Source organism: Gossypium arboreum, chromosome 11 (assembly GCF_025698485.1).
Source record: "Gossypium arboreum isolate Shixiya-1 chromosome 11, ASM2569848v2, whole genome shotgun sequence".
Taxonomy (NCBI): Eukaryota; Viridiplantae; Streptophyta; class Magnoliopsida; order Malvales; family Malvaceae; genus Gossypium; species Gossypium arboreum.
The window spans coordinates 13463911-13488945 of record NC_069080.1 but is presented as its reverse complement, the minus strand read 5'-3'; the positions used below and the strand labels follow the sequence as shown (position 1 = coordinate 13488945).

Here is a 25035-nt window from a genome sequence, read left to right as displayed (position 1 = left end):
AAATAGATGAATTACATGTGCACACATAGGGTTTAATCTATTTGACCGAATGGTGATATATCTTGACATTTCAAAACGTGATTTGTGTAAGGCCTAATCTTAGCGACTTAGTAATAAATCAACAATTACGGATGTTCAGACATTAAGTTGGCTGGTATGTATTATGTACTTGTGTAGGCTTATTAAGCCCACCGAGACTTCACTTGGATTTTGTGTAAGTTATAAATGTATTTAATCCAGCAAAGTTAATTGTTTTACTTAAGACTTACTAAGCCTTGAAAGCTTACTCTGTTACGTTTCTCTGCTTTTATAGATTATCAAATTTGGCTTTTGCTCGGGATCGTCAACAACTCGTCACATTATCACTATCCACTGTTTGGTACTGCTATGTTTTGGATTATTTTATGGCATGTATAGAATAGACTAGTAGCGGAATAATATTCTGGTTAATGTATATAAGCCATGCGAAAATGGCATCTTTTGAATGTGTACTTATAGAAGTTTAATTTTATCCCTGGCTGTATTTAGCATTTATCTAAATGAATGATCTTTATTTCAAGAAAAAGTTTAAAATTTTACTGTTCTGACATGAGTTACAAGTCTGGTAATACCCCTTCCCTATTCCGACAACGGTTACGGGATAGGGGTGTTACATTGTGGAGGTTTTGTCTTTTGATTTTATTGAATGCCCAAGTGTCTATAGAGGCGATGATACCGAATTTATAAAATGAAATTGCCTCACCCACTAAAAAAATTTCATATACTGTGATTGTTGGAATTTGAGCTCATGCCCATTGTTAGGTACTATGCTACTACTTTTGTTAACCCAAGTGGTCACATTCTCACCCAACGCCTTTTAAGCTATAAGTATAACCATGCATGACAAACATGTTTTGGCTTTCAGGATGTGACGATTGCTCATGCTATGTGAACTCCCCATTGACACCTCTTCAGGCACTTGGTAAAGTCGAGAGACAAAATCTCCACTAGAAACAAGCCTCCCTTTAAGATAAATTTTTTTTTGTTAAGAGATTTCCGAATCCTCTAAGATAAGTTTGTGAAGTGTTGCCCGTCTAGAGTCGACAAACCTTCAACACGTTCAGTATTTTCCTTGGTAGGAGTTTTGTCTCTCAACTTTGTCAAGAACTTGAGTCTTAAAAAGGAAGACTAAAGAGACGATAATGGCAGGTACTAGTGCCTCACCCAAGTGGTAGCATACTTACCCAACAATGCTCTATATATCAATGCTTTTGAAACTGGATTGATGGTTGAATTGGTAAGACCACTGATTCCTGGTTCAATTAATCCAATCGGTTCAATTGCTAACACAACAATAATTAAACAAACAATTATATTCATAAAATTAATAAAATATTAAAAAAAATTTAAAAAAATTATAAATTGATTCAACCATCGATTTTTCTTGATTTTTTTTTCTAATTTCGAGTGTTCACTCAAAGGTTGATTTAATCTCTTTTCTCAAAATGATACACCAATTGATTCTAGATCTAACAAGTTTGATTTGCTGGTCTAATTCGATTCCAAAGACACCACTATAGGGCATAGGTTTAAATCTCACCAAGTGCAAATATGATATTTGCTTGATGGGTGAAACACTCTCGCTCTATAAATCCGTCATTGTCAACTCTTTAAGCACTTAGGCACTGGACAGAATTAGGAGATAAAATGCTTATAAGAGTCAATATTAAATTGTTGAAGAGTTTGATGACTTCTAAGGGACAACACAAGTGTATGATCCTGCCAATATTTTATTAATCGTATTATGATAAATAGGTTTTCTTCATTATTAACGAAAGAAAATTTGTGAAATGATGGTCATTTTGTAAATTACTCTCTTTCGTCGCTAAAAGTAAATATGTATATTATTCCTGTAGCCACAAAATTAACTACAATGAAACATCTTAGATTCGATCACTTGTGGCAGACATAAACTTAGAAGCTTTTAGGAACAAAAATTAGCTAAAATTCTATTTGGAAAACTCATGGAACATGTCAAGCTATTTCTTTCTAATTCACGTTAATCAACCTGTTGGAGTGAAACCTTTGAATTATTGGTGAAGAATCTAGAAATTCTCAAACATGCGAAAGGAATAAGAACTTATTTGAATAGAAAAATTAATTAATAAGATAAGAACCTAAGGTGTGTATCAAGTCACGATTTTTAAGGTTATGTTTTCTCTTGCTTATTTTTGGTGTGCAAATGAGTTTTAAGTAAATGAATCTCGATGATACAATGAAGCTTGATGGCTATTTGTGTTTTGCAGTAACGAAAATAATCCACTAAGTACTAAGTAGAGAATAGCAAGAAAATCAATTTCAATAAATAATTTTTATAGTAATTTTTTTATAGAATAATCTAATAATAATAGAAGATGGAGAGATAAAAGAACCATTTTCAGATTTTTTATTATATTATCCGAATGAGATTTTACCCGATTTATAAGAATTCTCATATATCTTCATAAAGACATAACTTTTAATATGTGTCTTTTCTAAATATTTATATTTCTTAAATAAACATAATTATTACTTGAATTCTCATGTCTCTTCATATAGGTCGTCATATTTAAGAAACATAATTCATTATTACAATTGTCATAACTCTTTATTAATAACTGAAGTTATAACTTTTGATTATTAACACCTTTACAGTTATAGTTATTGGAATACTATCTATATACATCGAAAATGTTTTAACAATCTCTCTTTAAAAGTATTCTTAAATTTTTGTAATATTAGAAATCAATATGCATAAATCGAATATCTTACAATTGAACATTCATTTAATAAAAACAAGTTAAAGTCAATCAAAATTGCGAAAGTTAAAGTTTTAAAGAATTAAAGCAACTATTCCATCTATTAATTGATCGTGCCACGACGTAGAAACACCGAGAAAAGAATCAACATAAAATATCAAGAATTAAGGCGGCTTATCTGCAAATGTGACAGGTCATTTATAACATTTGTAAGTGTTACAATGGAACACCTCGAGTATTTCAAGGATTGAACCCAAGAGAGATTGGGCGATAAAGTGACTAACAATGATAATGCATGCAACTAAACAGTCTAGCTAACTAATCATTAAGTATTATATTACAACAAATTAACATCAAAGGTTAATAAACTACACTTAGGAGCTATCTCTCGATGTATATAGATAGTATTCCAGTAACTATATTATCAATGTTTTAGATGTAATATAATCCCAACGAAATAGCTTTGCAAAAGGATCAAAATGTAAGAAAAATTATTATTAGCATTAAGAACTAAAAATAAAAAAAAAATTGAAAATACTCTTATATTTCTTGACAACAAGCTAATCAAGTATGCCAGAGAACCTAATTTGACATTAAATTACGACAGATAATATCACACAATAATTTCAACATCCATCAATGCTAGGACACTTATAGCTGTATGTCTTATCCTATTTTCATTAGTATAGTTAAAATCAAGCCCTAGAAGTACATACAAGTATAAATACTCCCCATTAATTCTTCAGAAATGACCACATTGCCCACGCACAATACCGGATTAGCAACTGCTCTATAACCAATAAATCATAACCGACTCTCGAAAAGAAAAATATTATCCCCTATCAAGCGCACCACCACAAACTTAATCATAAAATCAATCCTAAAAGCATAACTCAAGCAAATTATAAAGCTCCGAATTTATTTATAGATGAAATATAAAAATCCTAGTTTTTAGGTTAGACTTTACGACTCTTTTCCTGTATATATAAGAACAGTTCATCAACAATAAGAATACAACTAGATTCATCCATTGAAACTCTGCCTGCCTGCCTGCCACTGTATTAATAAAATAGTACTGTTACAACAAAGTATAGGGAACAAAAGGTTGATAGGGAATGGCCCGATTAAAAAATTGCTAAAGGTCTTTAATTGGGCGCTGATGAGAATAAATTATGCAAAAAGAAAACAAAAACAAAATAAAATTTTGATACACGATGATAGCCTTACTCTCCCAATCATACTGTCCTGCCCGGTGGTAGATTTTACATATTTACAAAATCAGAATCAGCAATGCCGACACGCTCATCTTCGGCTCAACTCATCCTATTATCGGTTCATTGCATGCAAAAACTCCCAGCTGTTTTCAACAAGCCGCAGAACCCATGCCAAAAGAAAAAAAGGGGGTTTTAATACCTATTCATGACAACAAAACCAGTGAGAAAGAGAACTTCTGAAAGAAATGATAAAACTATCACTAAAATGTGACGTACCAATTAAAGCAACTGATTAATATTTGGTCATCTTGGCAGCCAAATGCAAGGAGCTGAAACAAATAAAAGGGACTTCAAGTATCAGGCCCGACCTAAACCTACCTGAATGCAGGGTATCTAGAAAGTATGCAAATGCAAAATGATCCACACACACACACACACAAAAAAAAAAAACATATATATATATATATATATAGAGAGAGAGAGAGAGAGAGAGAGAGCTTTGTCTAACTTTTGAACCACAATCTCACAGGAGAAATGTGAACCTCTTGATCCAATGGGAACCATACCTTCTGCAGGTGGTCTGCCAGGAAAGAAGTTTCTGTGATCCATTGGAGGGGGGCGGAAGCCCCATCCCTCGTTTGGAAACCTTGTTGGCTCACATTGGGGCCCACCATAAGAACCATGGCCATGGCCATACGATGAATTGGCGTTATCAGCATACCAGGGTCCTGTTAGGAGAAAATATAAAGAATCAGGTGTCATCAGACAAATCAAGGCATGATAACAGTAGACTGATACAAAACATGATTCAAGAAACTTACCAGAAAAAGGTGGTGGAGGATACCTCCAGCTCTCTCTAGGTTCATTTGGGGCCAGGTTCATTCTCTCATGGCTGTGATAATAATTTGCACCATCAAAGTTTAGTGAAGAGTATCTGTCAGTGTATGGAGGGGGTGCATCCCTCATCAAATTCACATGCAAGGCTGAATTAACATATGCAAACTGATTTGTAGGTGCAGGATGGAGAGGTTGTGGAGGGTAGGCATTGTGATAGTTCGGGCCATCAGGTTGTTGGATATTATTCACCGGAGGCACTGGGCAACTATTGAAAGCAGTATTACAATCTGAAACCTGCATAACAGAAGGATTTCTAGGATCAGGACCATTATATGGGACTGTATTGGCGCACACTGTTGAATTGATTCTGGGTGCAACTGACGGTGGAACCATAGATCTCAAATCATCCTGCCTGTCCTGCAAATATAATAAGAAAAAAAGTACATAAAAAACGTATTTCACTATTACATTATCATCATTGTCATAATTATAAGAAACCACTGAAAGGAACACAAACGAGGACCTACCTGTATACTTGTATGAATTGTTGAATCAACATTGTTTGTGTAGGGACCAGAAATAGGAGGGGGGATGGGTGGAGGAAGAGGAGGCGGTGGAGGGGGTGGCGGAGGTGGAGATGATGGCAGTGGTGGTGATGACGGATGCACATCATGAGGTAAAGGTGGGGCAAATGGCAATGGAAAATGCTGATCACAATGCTCTTGCAAAGTTTGTGCAGTATTGGTTCCAGCAGCACAACTAGTTGAACTCATTTCAATCTCAGGAGCAACATCCTCCATTTCAAGTTCACCATCAACATCTTCCAAAATATGTCTGCGCTTTTCACTTGCAGGGTTTGCCTCTTGTTCTTCAGGACCTCCAGAATAGTGCTCTGGAGTGACAGCCTCAAAACTTTCTCCATCAGAATCACTACACTCATCCTCCTCATTGAGCATTCGAGGCATGCAAAATCCGGGGAGCTGAAAACTTGAATTGCTGGGGCAAGAAAAAACAAATCTCAGGAACACAGATCTAGAATGTTTAAAGTAACCATAAGTTGAAGTGATACTGAAATATAGACCTGCCATACTCATCAACAAGCATACCCTCCATGTCTCTAATAGGATCATCCAATGCTCTCTCTGTTCTAGCTGAACGACGAGAAAAGACACCACCAGAAGATGAAACACTAAGGGAATCAAGTTCTCGTATATGGTGCCGAACAACAGATTCTGGAAGGATTCTTCTTTCCAACCACAGTCTCAAAACCTACATCAAAGAGAAAAGGTGAGAAACCAACAATCCACACAAAATATAAAGAAAAATAAAAACATCAAAGCCACCTACCTTCAAGCATTGTCGACGATTTTCCTGTGCATTAGGTCCAGGGGGAGCTGCAGCATTGAGTAGACGAGGAAGTGCTGCTTGAATAGCTGAAGGGTAGATATCACCAACATCACCTGGATACCAAATTCGGTAAGCACATAGCCATAAGTTACAGACCAAACACCTAACATGCTGCTAAATTATAAAAAATTCACAAAGTAAATAAATACAAATAATACCTTTCAAACCCCGGGAGCACTGAGTAATGGAGTCCACAAGAAAGAACAAATCCACCCTTTTGTGTAAGCTTGACTCCCTCTCCAAATTTCGAGCAATAATTTCCACAACCTAGATTAAAAAGAAGAAACCAATGAATTTCAAAATAAAAAATAAGAGCTTTTGTGATAACGGTATATCATCTGTACATGCTTTTAGCATGCGCGCTCTCTTAGTATTCAGAATATACAGTATTAGCCCAGAAAGAAATCCTAAAAGGGGAATGAATGAATAAATAACGTTAATGCCAAAGTTTATCTATGACAAATTTCAATTTAAGTGCTAATAAGTAAAAATGCCTTTGATAACTTGACAGTCTACAAAATGCCTTTATCTACCTTATTAGCAGAGACGCCAAATTTGACACAATCAATTGCTATTCGCGTTGCACGAGCAATGCTCTCCTTTGTCCTCGTTAAGATCACAAGCATATTTTCAAAAGACAACAGAACAGCTTGTGCATCAGTGTAATTACTGCACTTACTGACAGATTTTGGTCTTTCAAAGGTCACAGAATCAGCTTTGGCTTCATCGTCAGCACTTGAAACACATAAAACTTTGTTGGGACACAAATGAACATTTGGACTACAATACCCATTGCTATGAACAATACTAGCACTCTCCGAGGTAGAAACATGACAAAGAGAGGCATTTGAAGGAGAGACCCGTGCAGAAGAATCTACTCCATCAGCTGAACATGGACTTAACTGGGCACCCACAACATCCTTGTCTGAGTTGTCATCAAGATTCAAACTAGAAGTTGTCTTATGCCTCATTTCAGGTTGAAACTCTTCCTCAACCTCATGCCTACATGAATAAGGGGAAATTCTGCAAATCAATAGCAGATATCCACTAAAAAAACTGAGAAAACATGCTTAAAAAAGAGCCCTCAGTGAACTAAATTCTCATGAGGTTTACACATCATGATTATTTAATTTGCTTACAATAAGCTGCCATCATACTCCAAATTCTGCAAATTAATAACAGATCACTCTCATGATTTCAGGTTCAAGTTAGGCTGTTAAATGCAAAATTTCATGGCATACTTCAGAACAAATAATTCTCTACTATATTACTTTCTAGATATAATTCACCTAATAACTGTGATAAAAGCAAGATAAATATGCTTACATGCTGTTGACTAAGCTGCTGTCATTAATTTGAGACTTCAGTCGCTCACTTTTGGAGCCATCTTGAGGAGAAACTTTACAAGTTTTCCCAGTCACAGTGACAGGATCAGAACTCATGTCAGCATGTTCTGAAGTATTAAACTGTTCATCAGGATTTTCAGCCCCGAAATTGCTCAAGCCAGCAGGTTCAGCAACCAAATCATCATTTGAAGGGAACTTTTGATATAAAGAACCACAATTAGATCTGAAACTAGCTTGGCTTTTCTCAGGATTAGGGGATGAATGGTCTAAACATTGGCTTTTATGAGTATTACAACTAGCATGGTTCATAGGCTCCACAAAGACATCCTCATGTTGTACATGCTTTTGATTCTTAGGACACTTCACAGGTTGACAGCAAACAAGTGGTTCCACAGAAGATTCGACAAACTTATCTGAAGGCATAGAGTTTGATACGGAAAACATGCCAGAATCACTATTAGCAATCAAATCCCTGCCATGTTGCTCCAACACATTAGCTTCTTTGTCCTCAACAGTTACATGAGAACTCACCAGAGAGTCGTGACTTTCATCATCTAATGTTTTCATGGTTGCAGAAAGTTCAGCAATTGCCTGATCTTCATCAGCAGCATTAGCTGACATAGCTTCCAAAGCACGATGGAGGCGTTTAGATGGAGGCAAAGCAGCTTCACCGCCTGCCAAACACCCTAACTGATTTCTCAAAACTTTCAAAGATTCTGGCCTACTCCCTTGAACTTCACTGTCACCTTTTGAAGGTGATACATTAATCAAAGCACCCTTCAACAACAAAGAGTCTCTCTCAGTAGGAGAATCATTGTGACTGCTTGATGGACTCATCTGCTGCAAATGCAATAAATTGACAGTGCCTTCACTAATAGGCTTTTCTTCCATTGGTGAAGAACTAACAAACTCATCGGCAGCTAACAGTTTGCCCATGCGAACCCTTGCTCTTTTCAACAATGGTAGATGCTCATCTCCATCATCTTTGGAATATCTCTCATTTAAATTATCACAAGTATTCTGCAAATTTTCTCTCGTATTACTGATTCCTAAACTCAGATCTGCTTCTGCAAGAGGCTCAGCAGGATCAATGTTCACCAGCTTTCTAAATGGTTTCCTTTTTCTCTTAATGACAAGAGCTTTTATTTGGAAATCAAGCCCGTTGCTCAACTCAGCATCTCCCTCCAAACACTCAACAACAGTCCCAGAGTCTTCAGGTTTACAACTACAATCCATAGAGCTACCCTCATTGAAACTACCAGCATCAGAATCAACAGTAGCAATGTCAGACCCATTGTCATCAATTCTACCATTCAGCATTAACACAGATAAGTCCACATCATCACTCTTAGATGCATCTGTAGACTTCTTGACTTGTTTATTCTTCCTTTGGGACCCATTCTGGATCACATTTGTTGATACATCAGAGACACTCCTAACATCATTAGACGACATCATAAAGTTCTGGAATCTAGAGGATTCCACCCTTGTTGAGCTTCTACCTCTTCGAACTGGTGATGCCTTCTGCTGTCCAATAGATTTTTGAGATCGTACACTTCCAGATCTTTTTCTTGATGAGTATGTGGTCAAAACAGATTCTTCTTTAACCGGAAATGTATCTGAAGGTTGTTCTGAGACTGATTCTTTTTCATGCAGAGCATCTATTCTTGCATCAGCTTGAGCAATCTCAGTTGCCTCGCAAGTGTCAGTCAGATCCTTTGACACAGATGAGTCCCCTGAGTTCCCACAATTTGCCTGAGTAACTCCATCAGCAGAATTATAGTTATCAACTTGATCCTGCTTCTTTGACTTCTCATAACTGTCAATAATTTCCTGGACTGCACGAATAAAATCTGCACCCTTCCCCTGACGTTTGGTCAAAAGAGATTGTTTCTTCTCTTCTGTAAATGCTTCAACATCAGCAGGATTACAGAATGCTCTGCATGAAAGATACCCATATGTGAATTGTGAATGCAAAATAAACTAAGTTGAATTATGCATGAAGAGAAAAAGAACAGGCATACAGAAGGAGGCTTGGGCTGAAAGATTTAATAAGATGGAACCAGGCTTGTCTAATTCAGCATATTAAAAGTTTTTTGAGAGAAGAAGGTTCACCTTGGATTGCTTGGATCTATGAGTATGTGATAAAGGAAGCGTCAATTTGGCATTTACCTAACAGAAAGCTTGGCAGCTGGACTTGGCAGAGTATTTTAAAACTAAGAGAGGTTGCAAGAGATGCCCTCAACATACAAAAGCAACATTTGGAGGGAGATTAGAAGAAAGAAAGAAAAAGTTAAATGGTATAGACTGTTGTGGCATTCTTTGAATGTTCCCAAAAATTCGGTTATCACATGGATGGCTAAACTGGATAGATTGCCAACAAAGGGGAAATTGAAAGTTACTGGTTTAAATGTTGATGAAGCATGCATGCTATGTGGAGCCGCAAGAGAGAATCGAAACCATTTATTTTTAATTGTGTTTTCTCAAAGAAAGTTTGGGAGTAGATTTTGAAGTTATGCCACCTGCAAAGAAGGGTCATGAGTTGAATTAAGTGTTGCTGTTAGCTATCAAGAAATTGAAAGGTAGATCCTTGATTACTCTCATCCTGAAAATTGCATGGAATGCATGTATATATTTGATATGGCGAGAAAGGAATTATAGACAATTTCAAGGTATACAAAGAAATGAAGAACAAGTTGTCAACTCCATCCAAGATATTGTGCTTATTAAACTGTTGGGGAAAAATATTAATAGGGTAGACAATGCTAATAGATGGCTTTGTATAGAATGGTGGATCAATTGTCAATATGGGATGAATGAAGTATTGTTTGTTGGCTTTGAATAGATGGGGGATCAGTTGTCAATAGGGGAATTCTATTGATTTTGGTTTACGGTAGCAGAGATTTTTGCTTCTTTGGATAAATGTATTCTTTGGATAAATGAAATTACATTTATCCAAAAAAAAGGAAAAGAACAGACACAGTTGCAACCATCAACAGACAACTATCCACTTAAAAAAACAACCGAAAAAAGATATTTACAGTAATTTTATATAGGCTTAAATATAAAAAAAGCCCTTAAGAAAATGCAAAAAAAAAATTAATTAAGCCCCTATATTAAATTTGCGCCCAATTAAGCCCTTGCTATTAACTAAAATAATCAATTAAGACCATTAAAAGAAATTGGCAGATAAATCAAATGGTGACACATGGCAACTTCTGGTTTAATCTAATATTTTCTCATAAAAATAATTAAAAAATCCTAAAAATATTAAAAAAGAAAAATTATAAAAATTATAAAATTAATAAAACATATTTAAAATATTATAAAACGTATTAAATTCTATAGAAATTATAAAAATTATAAAAAAGTATTAAAATTAATATAAACTTATAAAAATTATAAAAAAAATTCATAAACTTGAGTTGGACCGATTAGACCGAAATCGGCAAGGTATCAATCCAGAAAAAGACATTAGGCCGGTTGACTTGGGAACCAGATAGTTGAACCGATTTTTTATTTTTTAATATATATTTTTTATTTAATTGAACTGGACAGATCAATCAAACTACCAAATTGGTGGCCTAATTGATTCGACCACTGGTTCGATTCTGCAAACCTTGGTTAGAATATTTCATTCTTACATATGCTAATAGTTGGATAATGAAATTTTGATTTGATAAAATATTAAAAAATAAAAAATCGATTCAGCCTACCGATTCCTAAGTCAATCAATCTAATTGCTTTCCCCGAACTCGGACCCTTACTGATTTCGGGCTAACTGGTCTAGTTCAAGTTTTTACAATTTTTTTACAAATTATTTTCTATTTTTAAGTATTCTAATATGTTTTTTTTAATTTTAAATAAGTTCTATTAATTTTATAATTTATTAGATTTTTTATATTTTATAATACTTATAATTTTAATAAGTTTATATCAATTTTAATTTTAATTTTAATTTTAATATTCAATATTTCTTATTTTTATAATTTTTTTCTGTTTTTTTATGGGAAAAATATTACATTAAACTATAAGCAACCACGTGTCACCATCTGATTGGTCCAATTTATTCTAATGGTCAATGTGGTCAATGACAGAAATTTAAATAGAGGGGCTTAATTGGGTGTGAATTTAATACAGAGGCTTAATTGAATTTTTTTGCATTTTTAAGGGCTTTTTTGATGTATAAGACTTCTACAGAGTAATTATCAAAACTACCTATTAAAATTATGTATTCCATTATATTTCCATGTATCTAATCCCAAGGGCAGCCCACACATGGTTATTTATATAACAAATTAGGACAACATTCTTATCATACATACAAGTTTTGCTACACATTAGAAGGAAGCATTGTCTTCTTTCCTCTACCGTTTTCATTTGTTTAACAGGTTATACAGAACATCCACATCAAGAATTACGCTGATGAAATATCATTAGGTCAAAGAATGTTACAACACAGCTGATAGATATCCCAAGGAACTTCTAAACCCTAGTTATCAAATGACTCCTTAAATCTTCGCTGGTCTTACTATACATCAGCATCATCAAATAACTATTGAGATTTACAAAATCTAAAAACAATACCACTAATGTTTCAGGTATTTGATAATCTAAAAATCATTTTCTAGTTTTCCTGATGTCTCTATCGCGTACAAAAAAATTTAAGGGAAGAAATGTCACAAGCACCTTTAGGAAATATAAATTAGAATGGTAGCATCCCAACTAAGCATGCATCATGTATTCACTTGTGAGTCCCAAAAAAGTCCATTTCAGAATACAACTCTCTACACCTTAAAAACCCATCTACCGGTTTTCTGAATGAGAACTGTAAATCTATTATCAGGTTAACTCTTATAAGATAAAGTGGAAGGACTGAAGACAATCCAAACAAAGTATAAAGCAGACATTGGATAACAACAAAGAAAATATCTAATCTACAATCCGGAAAAGATAGCTCATGTCACCGGGAGGATACTGAGGCCTTAATAAGACTTACTTTTAACATCATCTAATGAACGTACAACAGCTTTCAACAACCCAATCCATGAATCAATAATTGAAAATTACAATAAGGAGTTTCAACTTTATGCCTAGATGCAGCAAGCTCCAGTGAAAAGTATTAGACATTACTTAGTAGGAAAATACAAAGAAATGAGAGGTTTACCAGACCAACATAATGTAAAACAGAAATTTTCATCCATTGCATGAAGAAAAGAAACCAGCTATGGAATAATGTAAACTGATTAATGCAAGAGAAAACAAAGGAAACAGTTGAAGCAACAGTGAACTCTGAGTAAGTTGCTTCTCCATTCTTGGGATGATTTAAAGAGATTTATTTGAGAGCTGTTCAGGAGCACTTCTTGATGATGAGGTTTTTAGGAAGCAACATCACTGAATAATGGAAAAAACTCACTAGTAATACTATTAACTAATTAAAAATTCAGGTAATTTAATCAACAAAATGTAATCTAACAAACAAATGTTAAGTTTCCTCAACTAATAATAATAGACAAAACTCTCTTATAATAAATACAAATAAATTAATATAGTTAAATTGTTAATTGAATGAATATACATAAGGAAAAAGAATTTATTAGTATTTATTATTTCTTTGTCTTGGTTTTAAAAAAAATGGATCAAAGTCATTAAGAATGATGGTAAATTTGTCACAAATCTCATGTTATCAAAGTAATATAAGATTGGTATTAAGATTACCCCTTATATTATTGAATCTTGGCACTGTCGGTGATAATATTACCAGCTCAACGTAATGTTGTTGAACCAAACATAGTTATGTGATTACAAAATGCAAGATGACCACTGGTAACCATACAACATTCCATGATCCAAAGGACCCCAAAGAGAGAGGTCCTTTTTCCTTCACCTCATCAAAATTCAGCAATTGACAAATTCAAGTGCCCAGTTTGATGAAGTTCCTATACAAAACTCTCTTAGAATAATATAAACAAATCACCACTTAGTAGACCAAATTCTACCACACCATAATCCTACTTTTGAGCTTTGTTTTCTTTATATTAGATCAATGTTATGCAATTGTATAACAGCAAATTGGGTCAGGCCGAGCCAGCCCAGGGTAGAAAAATATAAACCCAATCCTAGCCCATGAAAACCTCTAGTTGTCAATATAGTTTAATAAATCATCTAGAAATAGAATGTTAGATGCTTCTACCCTTCAAGGACGTCCTAAATCCAAATTATCTCATTTGTTGGGATGATAAAAATATATAGATCAATAAATCTAGACAATATGCTACAAGGACAGATCCCATCCAAATCATATTTGCTTGGAATAATCAAATAACACAAGTCAACGAAACATTTTCAAAATATTACATTAATATCAACAAGAAAAACCAAAAACAGAGAATGCAAAGTTGCAACTTGTCATGACTTATAAACAAGTAAAGCAAAGCGAAAAGATAAATTGAACAAGATGAAAATATTCAAATGTGTACTTACATTTGCTGTGTTCCAAAAAAGTAAACCATAACTTTCTTCCAATCAGATGAATAGCCCCACTTCTCAGGCTCACTTACCTGCCAAAAGCAATTAGAAACATAAGCCTAAAGGTGCATTTGGTTCGCGAATGTTACATTAAACCCTCATAATATCATTCTGATATAAGATTAGGTTGTTTTGATCCTCAACATTACAGCCACCACATAATCTCACATTCCCAAATAATGTCAAATAATGTCAAGATGCCAGAATGCAGGGTGTAATCTTAATACCACTTACATTACGGGCATAGTATTAAATTTTGGACCAATTTCCCTTTGTTTTATTTATTTTAGTCAAAATTGTCCTTTTTCCTCCCAAAATAGAAGTTAGAAATGAATCAAAAGTATTTTATAAGATTTATAATTTAGATATGAAAAAAAATATTACTAAGAAATCAAAAGTAAAGAAGTTAGATATGAAATAAATAAATCTTACAAAACAAAAGGTAAATATGTCTCCTCTCTTAAGTACTTTCTAGCAGAACTGAGATACCAAGGATTCAATTTTCCCTAAAATCTAATTTTCAAATAAAACTAGCGAAAAGATTTCTAATTTAACTTCTAACTCATGCATTCAAATTTGTAATTAACAAACACTTAATTCCCCTTTGGATTCGGGAAAAGCAACTTCAGAACATTGTTAAATATTAATCAGTAAAACAAAATAGAAACCCACCAAAGAATTCCTCCTGATTAATGCACTATTAACACATAAACATATGCTAAATAGAATTGATCATGCCACTAAATCAACAAAAGAAAAGGATCATTAAAACTCACATGCAACCACAAACCTAAGGCAATAACATGTATTCCAGCATAACAGAGATTTAAAACAGGAGAAAATAGAAGATAGTGATATAAGTCTTGGCATACCGTAGCAGGCCAAGCAGGGAAACCTTTGACTTTAGCGAGGACAAGATCGCCGACTTTCCATTGGCGGCGAGAGGCAGCCGCGGCAGCCGCCTTACTGGCGCTTTTCCTTCGGCTGGGCGCCATCAGAGTATATATAAAACAATTATCCCAAACTCAAAGGCACGCCAAAATCGCCCAAAAGGCATAATACTTTGGCACTCTCTAAGGTTCCGGCGCAGCAATTTGGCACAAATTCTGAAGGCATTTGAAGCGCCCACCTCGAATCGAAAGTGAGTGAGCAACAAAGTCTGATACTCTGTGAAAAGAAGAAAAAACCCTATTTTTTTTTTTTTTTTTTTGTAGAGTGCTTTTTTGTTCTTTTTTCCTTTCTTGGTTTTGAAATAGAAAGATAATCACTAAAGAGAATATGCAAAATGGAGAGGATGGGGTATTGCTAAAGTACACGTTAGGGTGTAGGTTAAGTAACAGTGAGAAAGGAAAAGTGCTAAAACGCAGGGAGCGTAGGTTAAGACTTGGGGGGTGGCGGAAACTGGTATGAGAGGGGTGTGGAAGGGTCAAAAGGTGGAAGCAAATCCACGTGACTCACCCAACTTAGTGTCACTCACTAATGATAACGAGGCAAAACGCTATCATGACTCAGAAGAGTTTATACTTTGGACGACCTATCTCTCCTATATTTTAACCCCTTCATGTTATTCTCATTCCTTGTAATTTAAAAAACCTAAAACATGAATAAATCTCCCCGTATCGGTAGTAAAAATGTCTAAGTTAAAATTAATTAGCTTTTAAGATTCAAATTATCAGTATAATTATCATCAAAATCTATAATAAAATTATTAATTTAATTTTTATTTTTATTATTTTTTTCTCATTTGATTATTATTAGAGGAAATGAGTCTTATCATGGGTCATTAGAATGGAAATTGGGCCTATTGATTATTAGTATTTAATGGTATACAGGCTTTTAATTTTTCCCAAAATTGGTTTAGGGATTGAGTCATAATTTTAATTATGGTCCATTTTTAAAATTGAGTCGTTTATAAAAATTATATAAATTAATGCATATAGTTAATGTAATTATTACAAATCTATTAAAATAATAATTAGAAAAAATACATCAAATAAATTTGAATAATGATATATATTTTTATACAATTATTCATGATACTTTTTATGTGTTGAAATTGTTGAATTATAACTTTTTTTTCATGGACTCAATTTCACGTGGCATCGTCACTAGTTTAAATTACTATTAGATATCTAATATTATATTAAAATGAAATATATTAATAAGTATTTAGTAAAATGATAAAATATACCACATTTAAAAAAAACACATATAAATACTATTAAAAAAATAATCATAAATCTAAAACATAAATAGTAAAATAAATGTCAAAGATAAAAAAATCAATTTAAACTTCAATATTAGTTTCTGTATTTATTACATCAATTAATCAATGACTTTTCTTTAAAACGTTATTAGTATTAAAAATTGCCACCATCGGCATAAAATGCTTTATCTTTTAGGAAATCTGTATATTATTATAAATGTTCTCTCAATGAATTTAGTTAAAAAGTGTTTGCAGTATTAAAATTTGCCACCATCTTTTAATACTGGGAGGGTAAAAGTATGATAAAACTGTTAAACTGTATTTTAGTTTTCTTAGTGAAAATGAGTAAATTATTCATATATATTAGACAAGTGATTAAAATAGTTTTTCAGTTAAAATTTGATATTTATATATAGGATATAAGAATAAATATAACCCTCAATTTTTATACATTTACTCAATTTGAATCTTATTTTTTATTGAAAGGAAATAGTTTTTTTGAAACTGATAAGACTAAATGGTAAAATTATAAACAAAATTTATAAAATTATAAAATTATTAATAAAAATAACAATAACAATCCACTAAAATTAAATGGTTATAAATTTTTTAAAAATTGACCCTACTCTTTTATTGGTTAATATTGTTGTTTTTAATAAAAAATTATAATTTTATAACTTCTTTTTATGAATTTTATTTATAATTTTAAATAAATTTTAAAATTTAAAAGTACTTAATTGACTTTTTCTTTAAAATTATTACTGAGGTTTTTTTATCCTTTAATTTTATTATTTCAAAATTTTATAAAATTAAAAGCTTTACCTTCTATATAAACACGAGTGTGCAGAGAGGCGTGAAGAAACCAAAAGGCCAAAGGGTAATCCCATAAAATTTTAAATATTTGAGCTTTGTGAGTTACAAGTTTGAAAATTTTAACGACACCAAAACCGAGTTCCGTCCTTTTTGCCGCCATTGCATTTGCACTCTTCCAAATCTATTTGATGTCAAGAAAAAAGCGACGAAGGAAAGAAAATAAAAGGAAAACAAGAAAAAAAAACAAAAAAAAAAACCCACTAATTTTCATCTCCGTTTCCTAAGAAAATTGAATCTGATTTCGGTTCGTCGCCAGTTTCGTCGAAAGTCCAATTTTGAAAAGGCCTCGCCATTGTCAGGTCGGCTTTTCGTTTCTTCCTCTGGTTTCTCATTGTTATTATTACCCGAAATCTCATGATGGTATAACCAAGATTTCAGTGACTTTTTATTCAAGGTAAATTGCACCAGCGAGGAAAGAAATGGCGAACCTCCGAGAGATATCTGTTTCAGCTGCTTTGAATCTTCTCTCTGCATTTGCATTCCTTGTGGCTTTTGCAATATTGAGGCTTCAACCAATTAATGATAGGGTTTACTTTCCGAAATGGTATCGAAGGGGGATAAGAAACAGCCCGAGGCGATCTGGAGTATGCGTAACCCGATTTGTCAACTTAGATTGGAGGACATACATTAAATTCTTGAATTGGATGCCTGCAGCTTTTAGAATGCCTGAACTCGAACTCATTGATCATGCTGGGCTCGATTCTGTTGTATATATTCGAATTTACCTTCTCGGGTCAGTTTTTTAGATACCCGTTGGGTTGATGGTTCTGTTATTTGCCAAACAAAAAGTGCAATTAGGCAGAAACAAATAATATACTAATCTTTACGATAATTTGGAAGCGACATATCGATGTCCCCCCCCTCAAAGTACGAAATGCATGATGTACTGTATAATACGAAATAATTGTGTTCGAATCAGTGTACAGTTTACAGTTTCGTATTGTTGTTTGCTATGGGTTAAGCAGCATAATATGATTATGATGCCGATTATGTGCAGCTTGAAAGTAATTGGCCCCTTAGCTGTGCTAGCCTTTTTGGTTTTGGTCCCTGTCAATTGGACGGGGGAAACATTAGAGGGTGTCAAGAATTTAGCATACAACGACATCGACAAGCTGTCAATATCAAATGTTCCAGATGGATCAAAAAGGTCAGGAATAACTTTTTCTTTTTTTCTTTAGCTCTTCTCTTATCGAATGCCCTACCCTGATTGTCATCTGGAATTCATCAGTTACAGAATTGGAAAAAAATTGGGGTCTAGATTAATTTTTAAATACTAGGCCTTCCCAACACTAGTGATGTAATTTTTGTTCAAGCAGAATGTGAGACAGGTTTTAATATTTCAATATTTATGTTATATGCAGCTCTGAGGAGGTGTTGCAAACTATATTAAATACCGTGTTACTGTACTCCATCTCCTTTTTGGAGTTCTGAAATCTGATTCTTACACTGTTTTGGTTTGTTGCTACCTGTTCTCAAGGTCCTCATGCAGTAACATACATTTTAGGGTTGAATGGTTCAAACATCTGGTGCCATCATTCTATTATTAGCACAAGGCAAAAGTAAAGCTTGTGCTTAGCACTTCCATTTCTAAAGGATTGTGCACGAGGCATGTTAGAGATAAAAATCCAGTTTTAGGCCCTCATCCAAGTAATACAGTACTTTGTCTCTTTTCCTTTTCGGCTTTTACATTTGCCCAAGTATTGTTATACTGTAAAGTTTTCATTTTGCACGAAGTATCTATTCCATTTCTCTGTTATGAGGTTTCAGTTTATCCTTTTCAGGTTCTGGGTGCATATTGTTATGTCATATGTATTTGCACTTTGGACATTTTATGTGCTATATGTTGAATACAAAGAAGTAGCTGCTATGAGGTTACGATATCTAGCATCAGAAAATCGTCGTCCTGATCAATTCACTGTGAGTTTTTGCTTTGTTCATTGCTTAATGCCTATATTGTTATGCTGTTATTTACAACTGTTGATTATCTTATGCAAGCTGATCTCTTAAGTGCACCAGAATCTCTAGTTGCAAACATAAAAACACACGCATATCCTGATACTGGCACCATATCTAGCTTGAACATTTGAAGTAATTGGATTGGATGTCTCGCAACAGCTTCAAAAGGCTGTCCTTAAAATTTTGAATCATCATTAAATGGTATTTAATATTTTATTCGTATTAAAATTGCAGGCTAAGATGTTTTTCATGATGAATATCAGAGATTCTCAAGTCTCTGACTAGACAGATCATGCATTCATGTGTAATATCTGAATCAGATAACCTAAAGTTATGCTCCCTAATGTATTATACAATTAAATAGAGAAAGGTTTGCTTTGTCTTAATCAAGTATTTTAGCACATGATGAAGTTGTGCCTCTAGTATAACATGAACTGTCATATAACGTCCTATTGATCAAGCTTTTGAAGTATCTTTGTCAATGGCATTGCATTATCTTGAATTAGGCACTTTTCTTCTAGGTTTTCCCCTCTTTTCTCATCCCACAGTTTTGGTCTTCCAGGATCATTTTTCTATTATAATTTATAACAACTGACATACTCGTATCATTGCTTCTTTATTCAACTGAAAATGTTTTTGGGTACATTGAGCCTTGGGCTATATGACGGGAGGTAGCACTCTCCCATTCTGTAAATAAGATCCTCCATCTTAAAACTTAAGATTCAACCTTGAAAGCTCCCAGTTTTGTGCAAGTCAATTATAGAATCATGGTGTCTCCATGAGGACCCTGTCATTCTACCTAAAGTTGATCGACTTAGAGGGTCACATGTTGCTGGTGTAAGATAGATGGCAGTTGTGAGTCTGTCATGTTTGACACAATCAATGTACATGTGCATGTATCTGAAGCATTTTTGTCTTATCCCAGCTTTAGCACTTAATTTTCCTTGCTTTTGTTTGCTTTAATATGTTTTGCAGGTTCTAGTGAGAAATGTTCCTCCTGATCCTGATGAAACAGTTAGTGAGCACATTGAACATTTTTTTCGTGTAAATCACCCTGACTCTTATCTCACTCATCAGGTGTGTTTCTTTGAAAAGTTGCATCACCTATGATAATTCAACCGGTAAATTAGTTTGAAGTAGCAGCAGTGCAGGAAAGGATAATAATAGGCTGTTTAACATCAAAAATAATAAGACGTAATTTTGGAACTGATGGTGTCTAGAAGTACTATCTTTCTATTTGCCAGTGATATAAGTTTCTATAACATAAACTACTTTACTCTGTAACTTGATAGGTTGTATATAACGCAAATAAGCTTGCAAAATTGGTTCAAAAGAAGAAGAGTTTACAAAATTGGTATACTTACTACTTTAATAAGTATGAGAGGACTTCAAAGAGGCCGATCACAAGGGTAATATCTTTGCACAACAATCTTACTATTAACATTTATTTGGCTCCATTTCATTTCTTGGCAGAATAAAGTTGATGTGTACAGCAAAGCAATTTACTATTCCATATTGATTTTTAGCTGTGTAGTTCATTATCAAATTTTTTGTTATTATAGACAGGTTTCGGTGGTGTTGTTGGCACTAAAGTTGATGCAATCGATTATTACTCTTCTGAGATTCAGAAGCTGAGTGAAGCAGTAAGTTTCAGTGCACCGTAGCGACTGTACCAGGGATTTTTGCTTTTAAATTCCACTGTTGTTTCATGTGATGCTTTGTACCTGCTATTCTTTGACAATTTGTCATTACATCTTTTTTTGCTATAATCATTCTTGGCTTAAAGGGAAATAATTTTTAATAGCATTTCTCATTTTGATGCTGAAACCATGCTATATGGTTAAAGTTTCCAATGAAGAGTCTATCTTTTGGAAATTGCTATATTGTCTCTCTTGGTTAAGACGCACTCCCTTCCTTACATTCACACACACATACATTGACAAGTGAGGCAACTTTTTCTTTCAATTTCTTATTCAATTAAGGAAAGAATTGACAGGAGCAAGGCAACAATACAATAAGATCATATAAAGTTTACTTCCAGGAAACGCCATATTCTCTCTACTCTTTTCTTCTCTTCTCTTAATAAGGAATACAAAAAAACATGAAGCTGTATGCTGTCAAAGACAACAATAGAGTTTGTTGTTTCTTCCCTTTATGTTAATGGGTAATTTAGTTACAGGGAAAACTGTAATGTTGTCATTGTTATGTAGGAAGCTTTAGAAAGAGAAAAAGTCCTGAGTGATCCAAAGGCCATAGTTCGAGCAGCATTTGTTTCATTCAAGTCCCGATGGGCGGCTGCTGTCTGTGCTCAAACTCAGTTATCCCATAACCCAACAATTTGGTTGACAGAATGGGCCCCTGAGCCACGTGATGTTTATTGGAGGAATCTTGCAATACCATATTTTGATCTCACCATTCGAAGGTTGCTCATGGCCATTGCACTTTTTTTTCTTATTTTCTTCTTCATGATCCCTATAGCTTTTGTTCAATCTCTAGCCAATATTGAAGGGATTGAGAAGGTTTTTCCTTTCTTGACGCCTTTAATAGAAACGTAAGTTCCTTGTCAGTGTTGTTCTATTAGCGTCGCATTTCTTTATATGTCCTCAATATTTTCCTCCATTTAATCAGTCATTTATGTGTTTGACCTAAATGAATCCTGGTTCACATCTCCATCTCGTCTAACCATTTTCTCAAGCAGCGCATGGATAGGGATGGCATCTTGCACTACATAATATATATTGTTATGGAAAGAAAGAAGTATTTAACTGTTAATTTCTTGAGCCTCATGGACACACTATAGCACCGATTACTTCTGTTCCTGTTATTTGCAACTAGTAAAATAGTTAAATTTCTGGCTTTGCAATGCTGAAAAGTTAAACTTCTTTTTGGTGTAATTTCCAGAGAAAACCTGTAGAATATTTTCACCTGCTTAATGCATAACTTGCTCTCAATGGGAGGGGAAGAAAAAGTTAAGAAAATGAATATATTAGCAGCTGTGGTCTATTACCTGATCTTCGCCACAGGCTGATATCTTAGACATAATCATTAGGCTTACCATTCCTTTCAATTATTAACGACTGAGATTTGATGTATGTGAAATTTCAACTGTTGGAAAATGCATTTTCAGGAAGTCTGTCAGGTCCTTCATCCAAGGGTTTCTCCCTGGGATTGTACTAAAGATATTTCTCATTCTACTTCCAACAATTCTTATGATGATGTCCAAGGTAGAAGGATTTTCATCATGCTCATCTTTGGATAGAAGATCAGCTGGGAAATATCACCTATTCCTTCTCATAAATGTATTTCTTGGAAGTATTATCACTGGCACGGCATTTCAGCAGCTTAAAACTTTCCTTCACCAGCCTCCAACAGAGTATGTACAAACTCTTTCCAAAAAAAATGGACGGGGTAACACGTTTAATACTATGATATACACATGCAGTTTGAATACTGAGACAAATTGGGGGTTAAAAACCCAGGTTACCGCGACAAGAAATTTATTAAGTTCGAGAAGCAATGATTGCTATATATTCTGAAAGACATTTAGTTATTTGTACTGGACTCCAACATGCCAATTCATTAGGTATTCTTATAAATCCGTTCGATGTTTTTGTGACCAGAACTGAGACATATTACCTTCATAGTTTTTAATCCATGCTGGGCCACTGATTTTCTTTCACTTTTTCACTCTTTAGTTCCTATCATACTCTTTCAGTCACAGTGCATGCTTTTCTCTGTCATGATCCTCATTCATGTGTTTATGAGTTGATGCTATGCTGATAAGCATACCATTATGTCTGCACCCCTGAGATCCAACCTCTCCTCTCATGCTATTTATATCATGCTATTTTATCTTAACATACCAGAATATGGAAGTGTGATTGACTAGAGATATTGTACTGCAGGATTCCAAAAACTGTTGGTGAATCTATCCCAATGAAAGCCACTTTTTTCATTACTTATATAATGGTTGATGGATGGGCGGGGATTGCTGCAGAAATCCTCAGATTAGTACCGTTAGTCATTTTCCACCTGAAAAATATGTTTTTAGTGAAAACAGAACAAGATAGGGAGGAAGCAATGGATCCTGGTTGTTTGAACTTTGCAACATATGAACCAAAGATACAATTGTATTTCTTGCTTGGACTTGTTTACTCTACTGTCACACCTGTACTTCTTCCTTTTGTCATCATCTTCTTTGCTTTTTCCTATGTGGTATTTCGTCACCAGGTACACTATTCAACCTAATATTTTATTGTCTTTGCATTTCTAAGCTATATAAAGCTTTTTAGATTTCCTTTCATTCCATTAGATGCTAAATAAATGCTGGAAATATACATAAGCATTTTGTTTTCTTCCTTTCATACATAATTTTTATATGAATGCTGGAAATATTCATAGATATTTTATAGTTGTACAATACCGTACATGTAGACCAATCCAAGATGAAGAAATAGTATCCTTAGTGATTAATTATTAAGCGGAGTGAATCCAAGGGGCTAATTTCATCATATAGAGTTCTCTGGTCGAACAACTATTAATATGGTAAAATAAAGGTATAGCACATCCCTTTGAGGTAGGGGCAGCCTTTAGCCCCATAAGACAACCTCTCTTTTGGCTACAATGAAGCATATTGCGCCAGTATTCAATATGTCCTGCTTTTTATGGTTATGATCGCAAAATGTTCCTCTCATGGTGTAATACTCATCCGTTATTGGTTCACAATGCTGTTTCATGTTGCAAGGTCATCAACGTGTACGCTCAAAGATACGAGAGTGGAGGCTCATTTTGGCCAGATGTGCATCGACGTCTGCTTATTGGTTTACTAATATCTCAACTTCTTCTAATGGGATTGTTGAGCACAAAGAGCGTTGAGAAGTCAACAATTGCGCTTCTTCCTCTTCCTATTTTGACCGTTTGGTTTCATGTATACTGCAAGGGCCGTTTCCAATCTGCATTTGTAAGGTTCTCGTTGCAGGTGAGGATCTCTTTGCTTTATGATCTACATTAATCTTTTAAAAGAAAAGAGTTTTAAACTTGATGAAACATCAATATAAAGGAATATATTTACATGATACTGCTAAAATGTAACATGCACTTTGGAATTCTAGAGTTTCTATGAAGCCATTTAATTTGGATTAAGGTTTTAGGAAAAATATCATATTTCTTCCTTGATCTTTGTCTTGGTGACTCTTTTTTATTATTAAAACACAGGATGCAATGACCAAAGATACCCTAGAACGGGCAACAGAGCCTAACCTAAACTTGAGAGCCTACCTTAAGGATGCTTATGTACATCCAGTTTTCAAGGGCAGAATCCACTTCGAGAGCCCTCTGTTGGTTCCTGATGAAGAGAACAACACGCTTGTTCTGACAAGGAGGAGCAGTTAACGGTGCTCAGTATCAAGTTCTGATGGTAGTTAGAGATGGAATAAACCAGCATGGGTGTTCAGTATTAGCATTTGGTCTTCATATTCTTATTCTATCTTCTTGTAGGTATAATATAAGTATACAACAAGATTTTGGTATTTAGTTATTGAAACGTAGCCAGAAAGATGGTCGAAACAAATTGCTTATACATGTTCATTAAGTTGGTTCTGAATGAACTTATGATGATTCTCTTGCTTTTCAACATTAAAACGAAAAACATTAAATTGTTTGGTTTGGTAAAATTTTCACACCCTTATCATTGGACTTTTTTTAAAATGGTAAATTTAGATTTAGATTTTTGTGGTATGTCAAATGACAAATAACAACTCAGAAAGCTCTATTTGATGTCCCTGTAACATTCATTGAGGTTGCAAAAGCAATGACTATCCACACTGTGTGATAGTAGGTAAAAGATCGGATTGTATTTTATCTTTGAGTTTGATTGTGATAAAGTGATTGTT

At 34.1% G+C, this 25035-nt stretch overlaps 2 protein-coding genes across 9 annotated transcripts; one reads left to right on the top strand and one right to left on the bottom strand.

Annotated features, from left to right (window-relative positions):
* Positions 1-3799: 3799 nt before the first annotated feature.
* On the bottom strand, positions 3800-15684 carry LOC108473437 (protein HUA2-LIKE 3-like). 5 transcript variants are annotated; one of them, XM_017774986.2, is made up of 12 exons: positions 14982-15684; positions 14065-14141; positions 7562-9520; positions 6769-7258; positions 6394-6502; positions 6176-6288; positions 5910-6097; positions 5356-5824; positions 4813-5245; positions 4558-4719; positions 4268-4320; positions 3800-4190 (listed from the first exon to the last, which is right to left on the bottom strand). In XM_017774986.2, the coding sequence occupies exons 1-11, from the start codon at positions 15102-15104 to the stop codon at positions 4295-4297; spliced, it is 4149 nt and encodes a 1382-aa protein (XP_017630475.1). In that variant the 5' UTR covers positions 15105-15684; the 3' UTR covers positions 3800-4190; positions 4268-4294. The 5 variants fall into 5 exon arrangements, with proteins under 5 accessions (XP_017630475.1, XP_017630476.1, XP_017630474.1 ...); XM_017774987.2 differs by having other exon boundaries at positions 3800-4134; XM_017774985.2 differs by having other exon boundaries at positions 4500-4719; positions 6769-7237.
* Positions 15685-17063: 1379 nt separating this feature from the next.
* LOC108473351 (CSC1-like protein At4g02900) lies at positions 17064-24816 on the top strand. Of its 4 annotated transcripts, none has more exons than XM_017774852.2 (12): positions 17064-17487; positions 17583-17921; positions 18186-18335; positions 18970-19105; positions 20120-20221; positions 20437-20553; positions 20707-20787; positions 21355-21695; positions 22272-22517; positions 23050-23374; positions 23889-24122; positions 24359-24816. In XM_017774852.2, exons 2-12 carry the CDS (start codon positions 17608-17610, stop codon positions 24533-24535), a joined length of 2223 nt encoding a protein of 740 aa, XP_017630341.1. In that variant the 5' UTR covers positions 17064-17487; positions 17583-17607; the 3' UTR covers positions 24536-24816. The 4 variants fall into 4 exon arrangements, with proteins under 4 accessions (XP_017630341.1, XP_017630342.1, XP_017630339.1 ...); XM_017774853.2 differs by having other exon boundaries at positions 17567-17921; XM_017774850.2 differs by having other exon boundaries at positions 17064-17921.
* Positions 24817-25035: the final 219 nt, after the last annotated feature.

Excerpts from the sequence above, each read along its gene's own strand:
- LOC108473437 (XM_017774985.2), bottom strand. The coding sequence starts at position 15,104 with ATGGCGCCCAGCCGAAGGAAAAGCGCCAGTAAGGCGGCTGCCGCGGCT. Across the intron at positions 6,289-6,393 it reads GTGCTCCCGGGGTTTGAAAG|GTGATGTTGGTGATATCTAC; the intron begins GTATTATTTGTA and ends TTTGGTATCCAG. Across the intron at positions 4,321-4,499 it reads TGTGAGATTGTGGTTCAAAA|CTCCTTGCATTTGGCTGCCA; the intron begins GTTAGACAAAGC and ends TATTTGTTTCAG.
- LOC108473351 (XM_017774852.2), top strand. The coding sequence starts at position 17,608 with ATGGCGAACCTCCGAGAGATATCTGTTTCAGCTGCTTTGAATCTTCTC. Across the intron at positions 20,788-21,354 it reads TTCAGAAGCTGAGTGAAGCA|GAAGCTTTAGAAAGAGAAAA; the intron begins GTAAGTTTCAGT and ends ATTGTTATGTAG. Across the intron at positions 22,518-23,049 it reads CTTCACCAGCCTCCAACAGA|GATTCCAAAAACTGTTGGTG; the intron begins GTATGTACAAAC and ends ATTGTACTGCAG.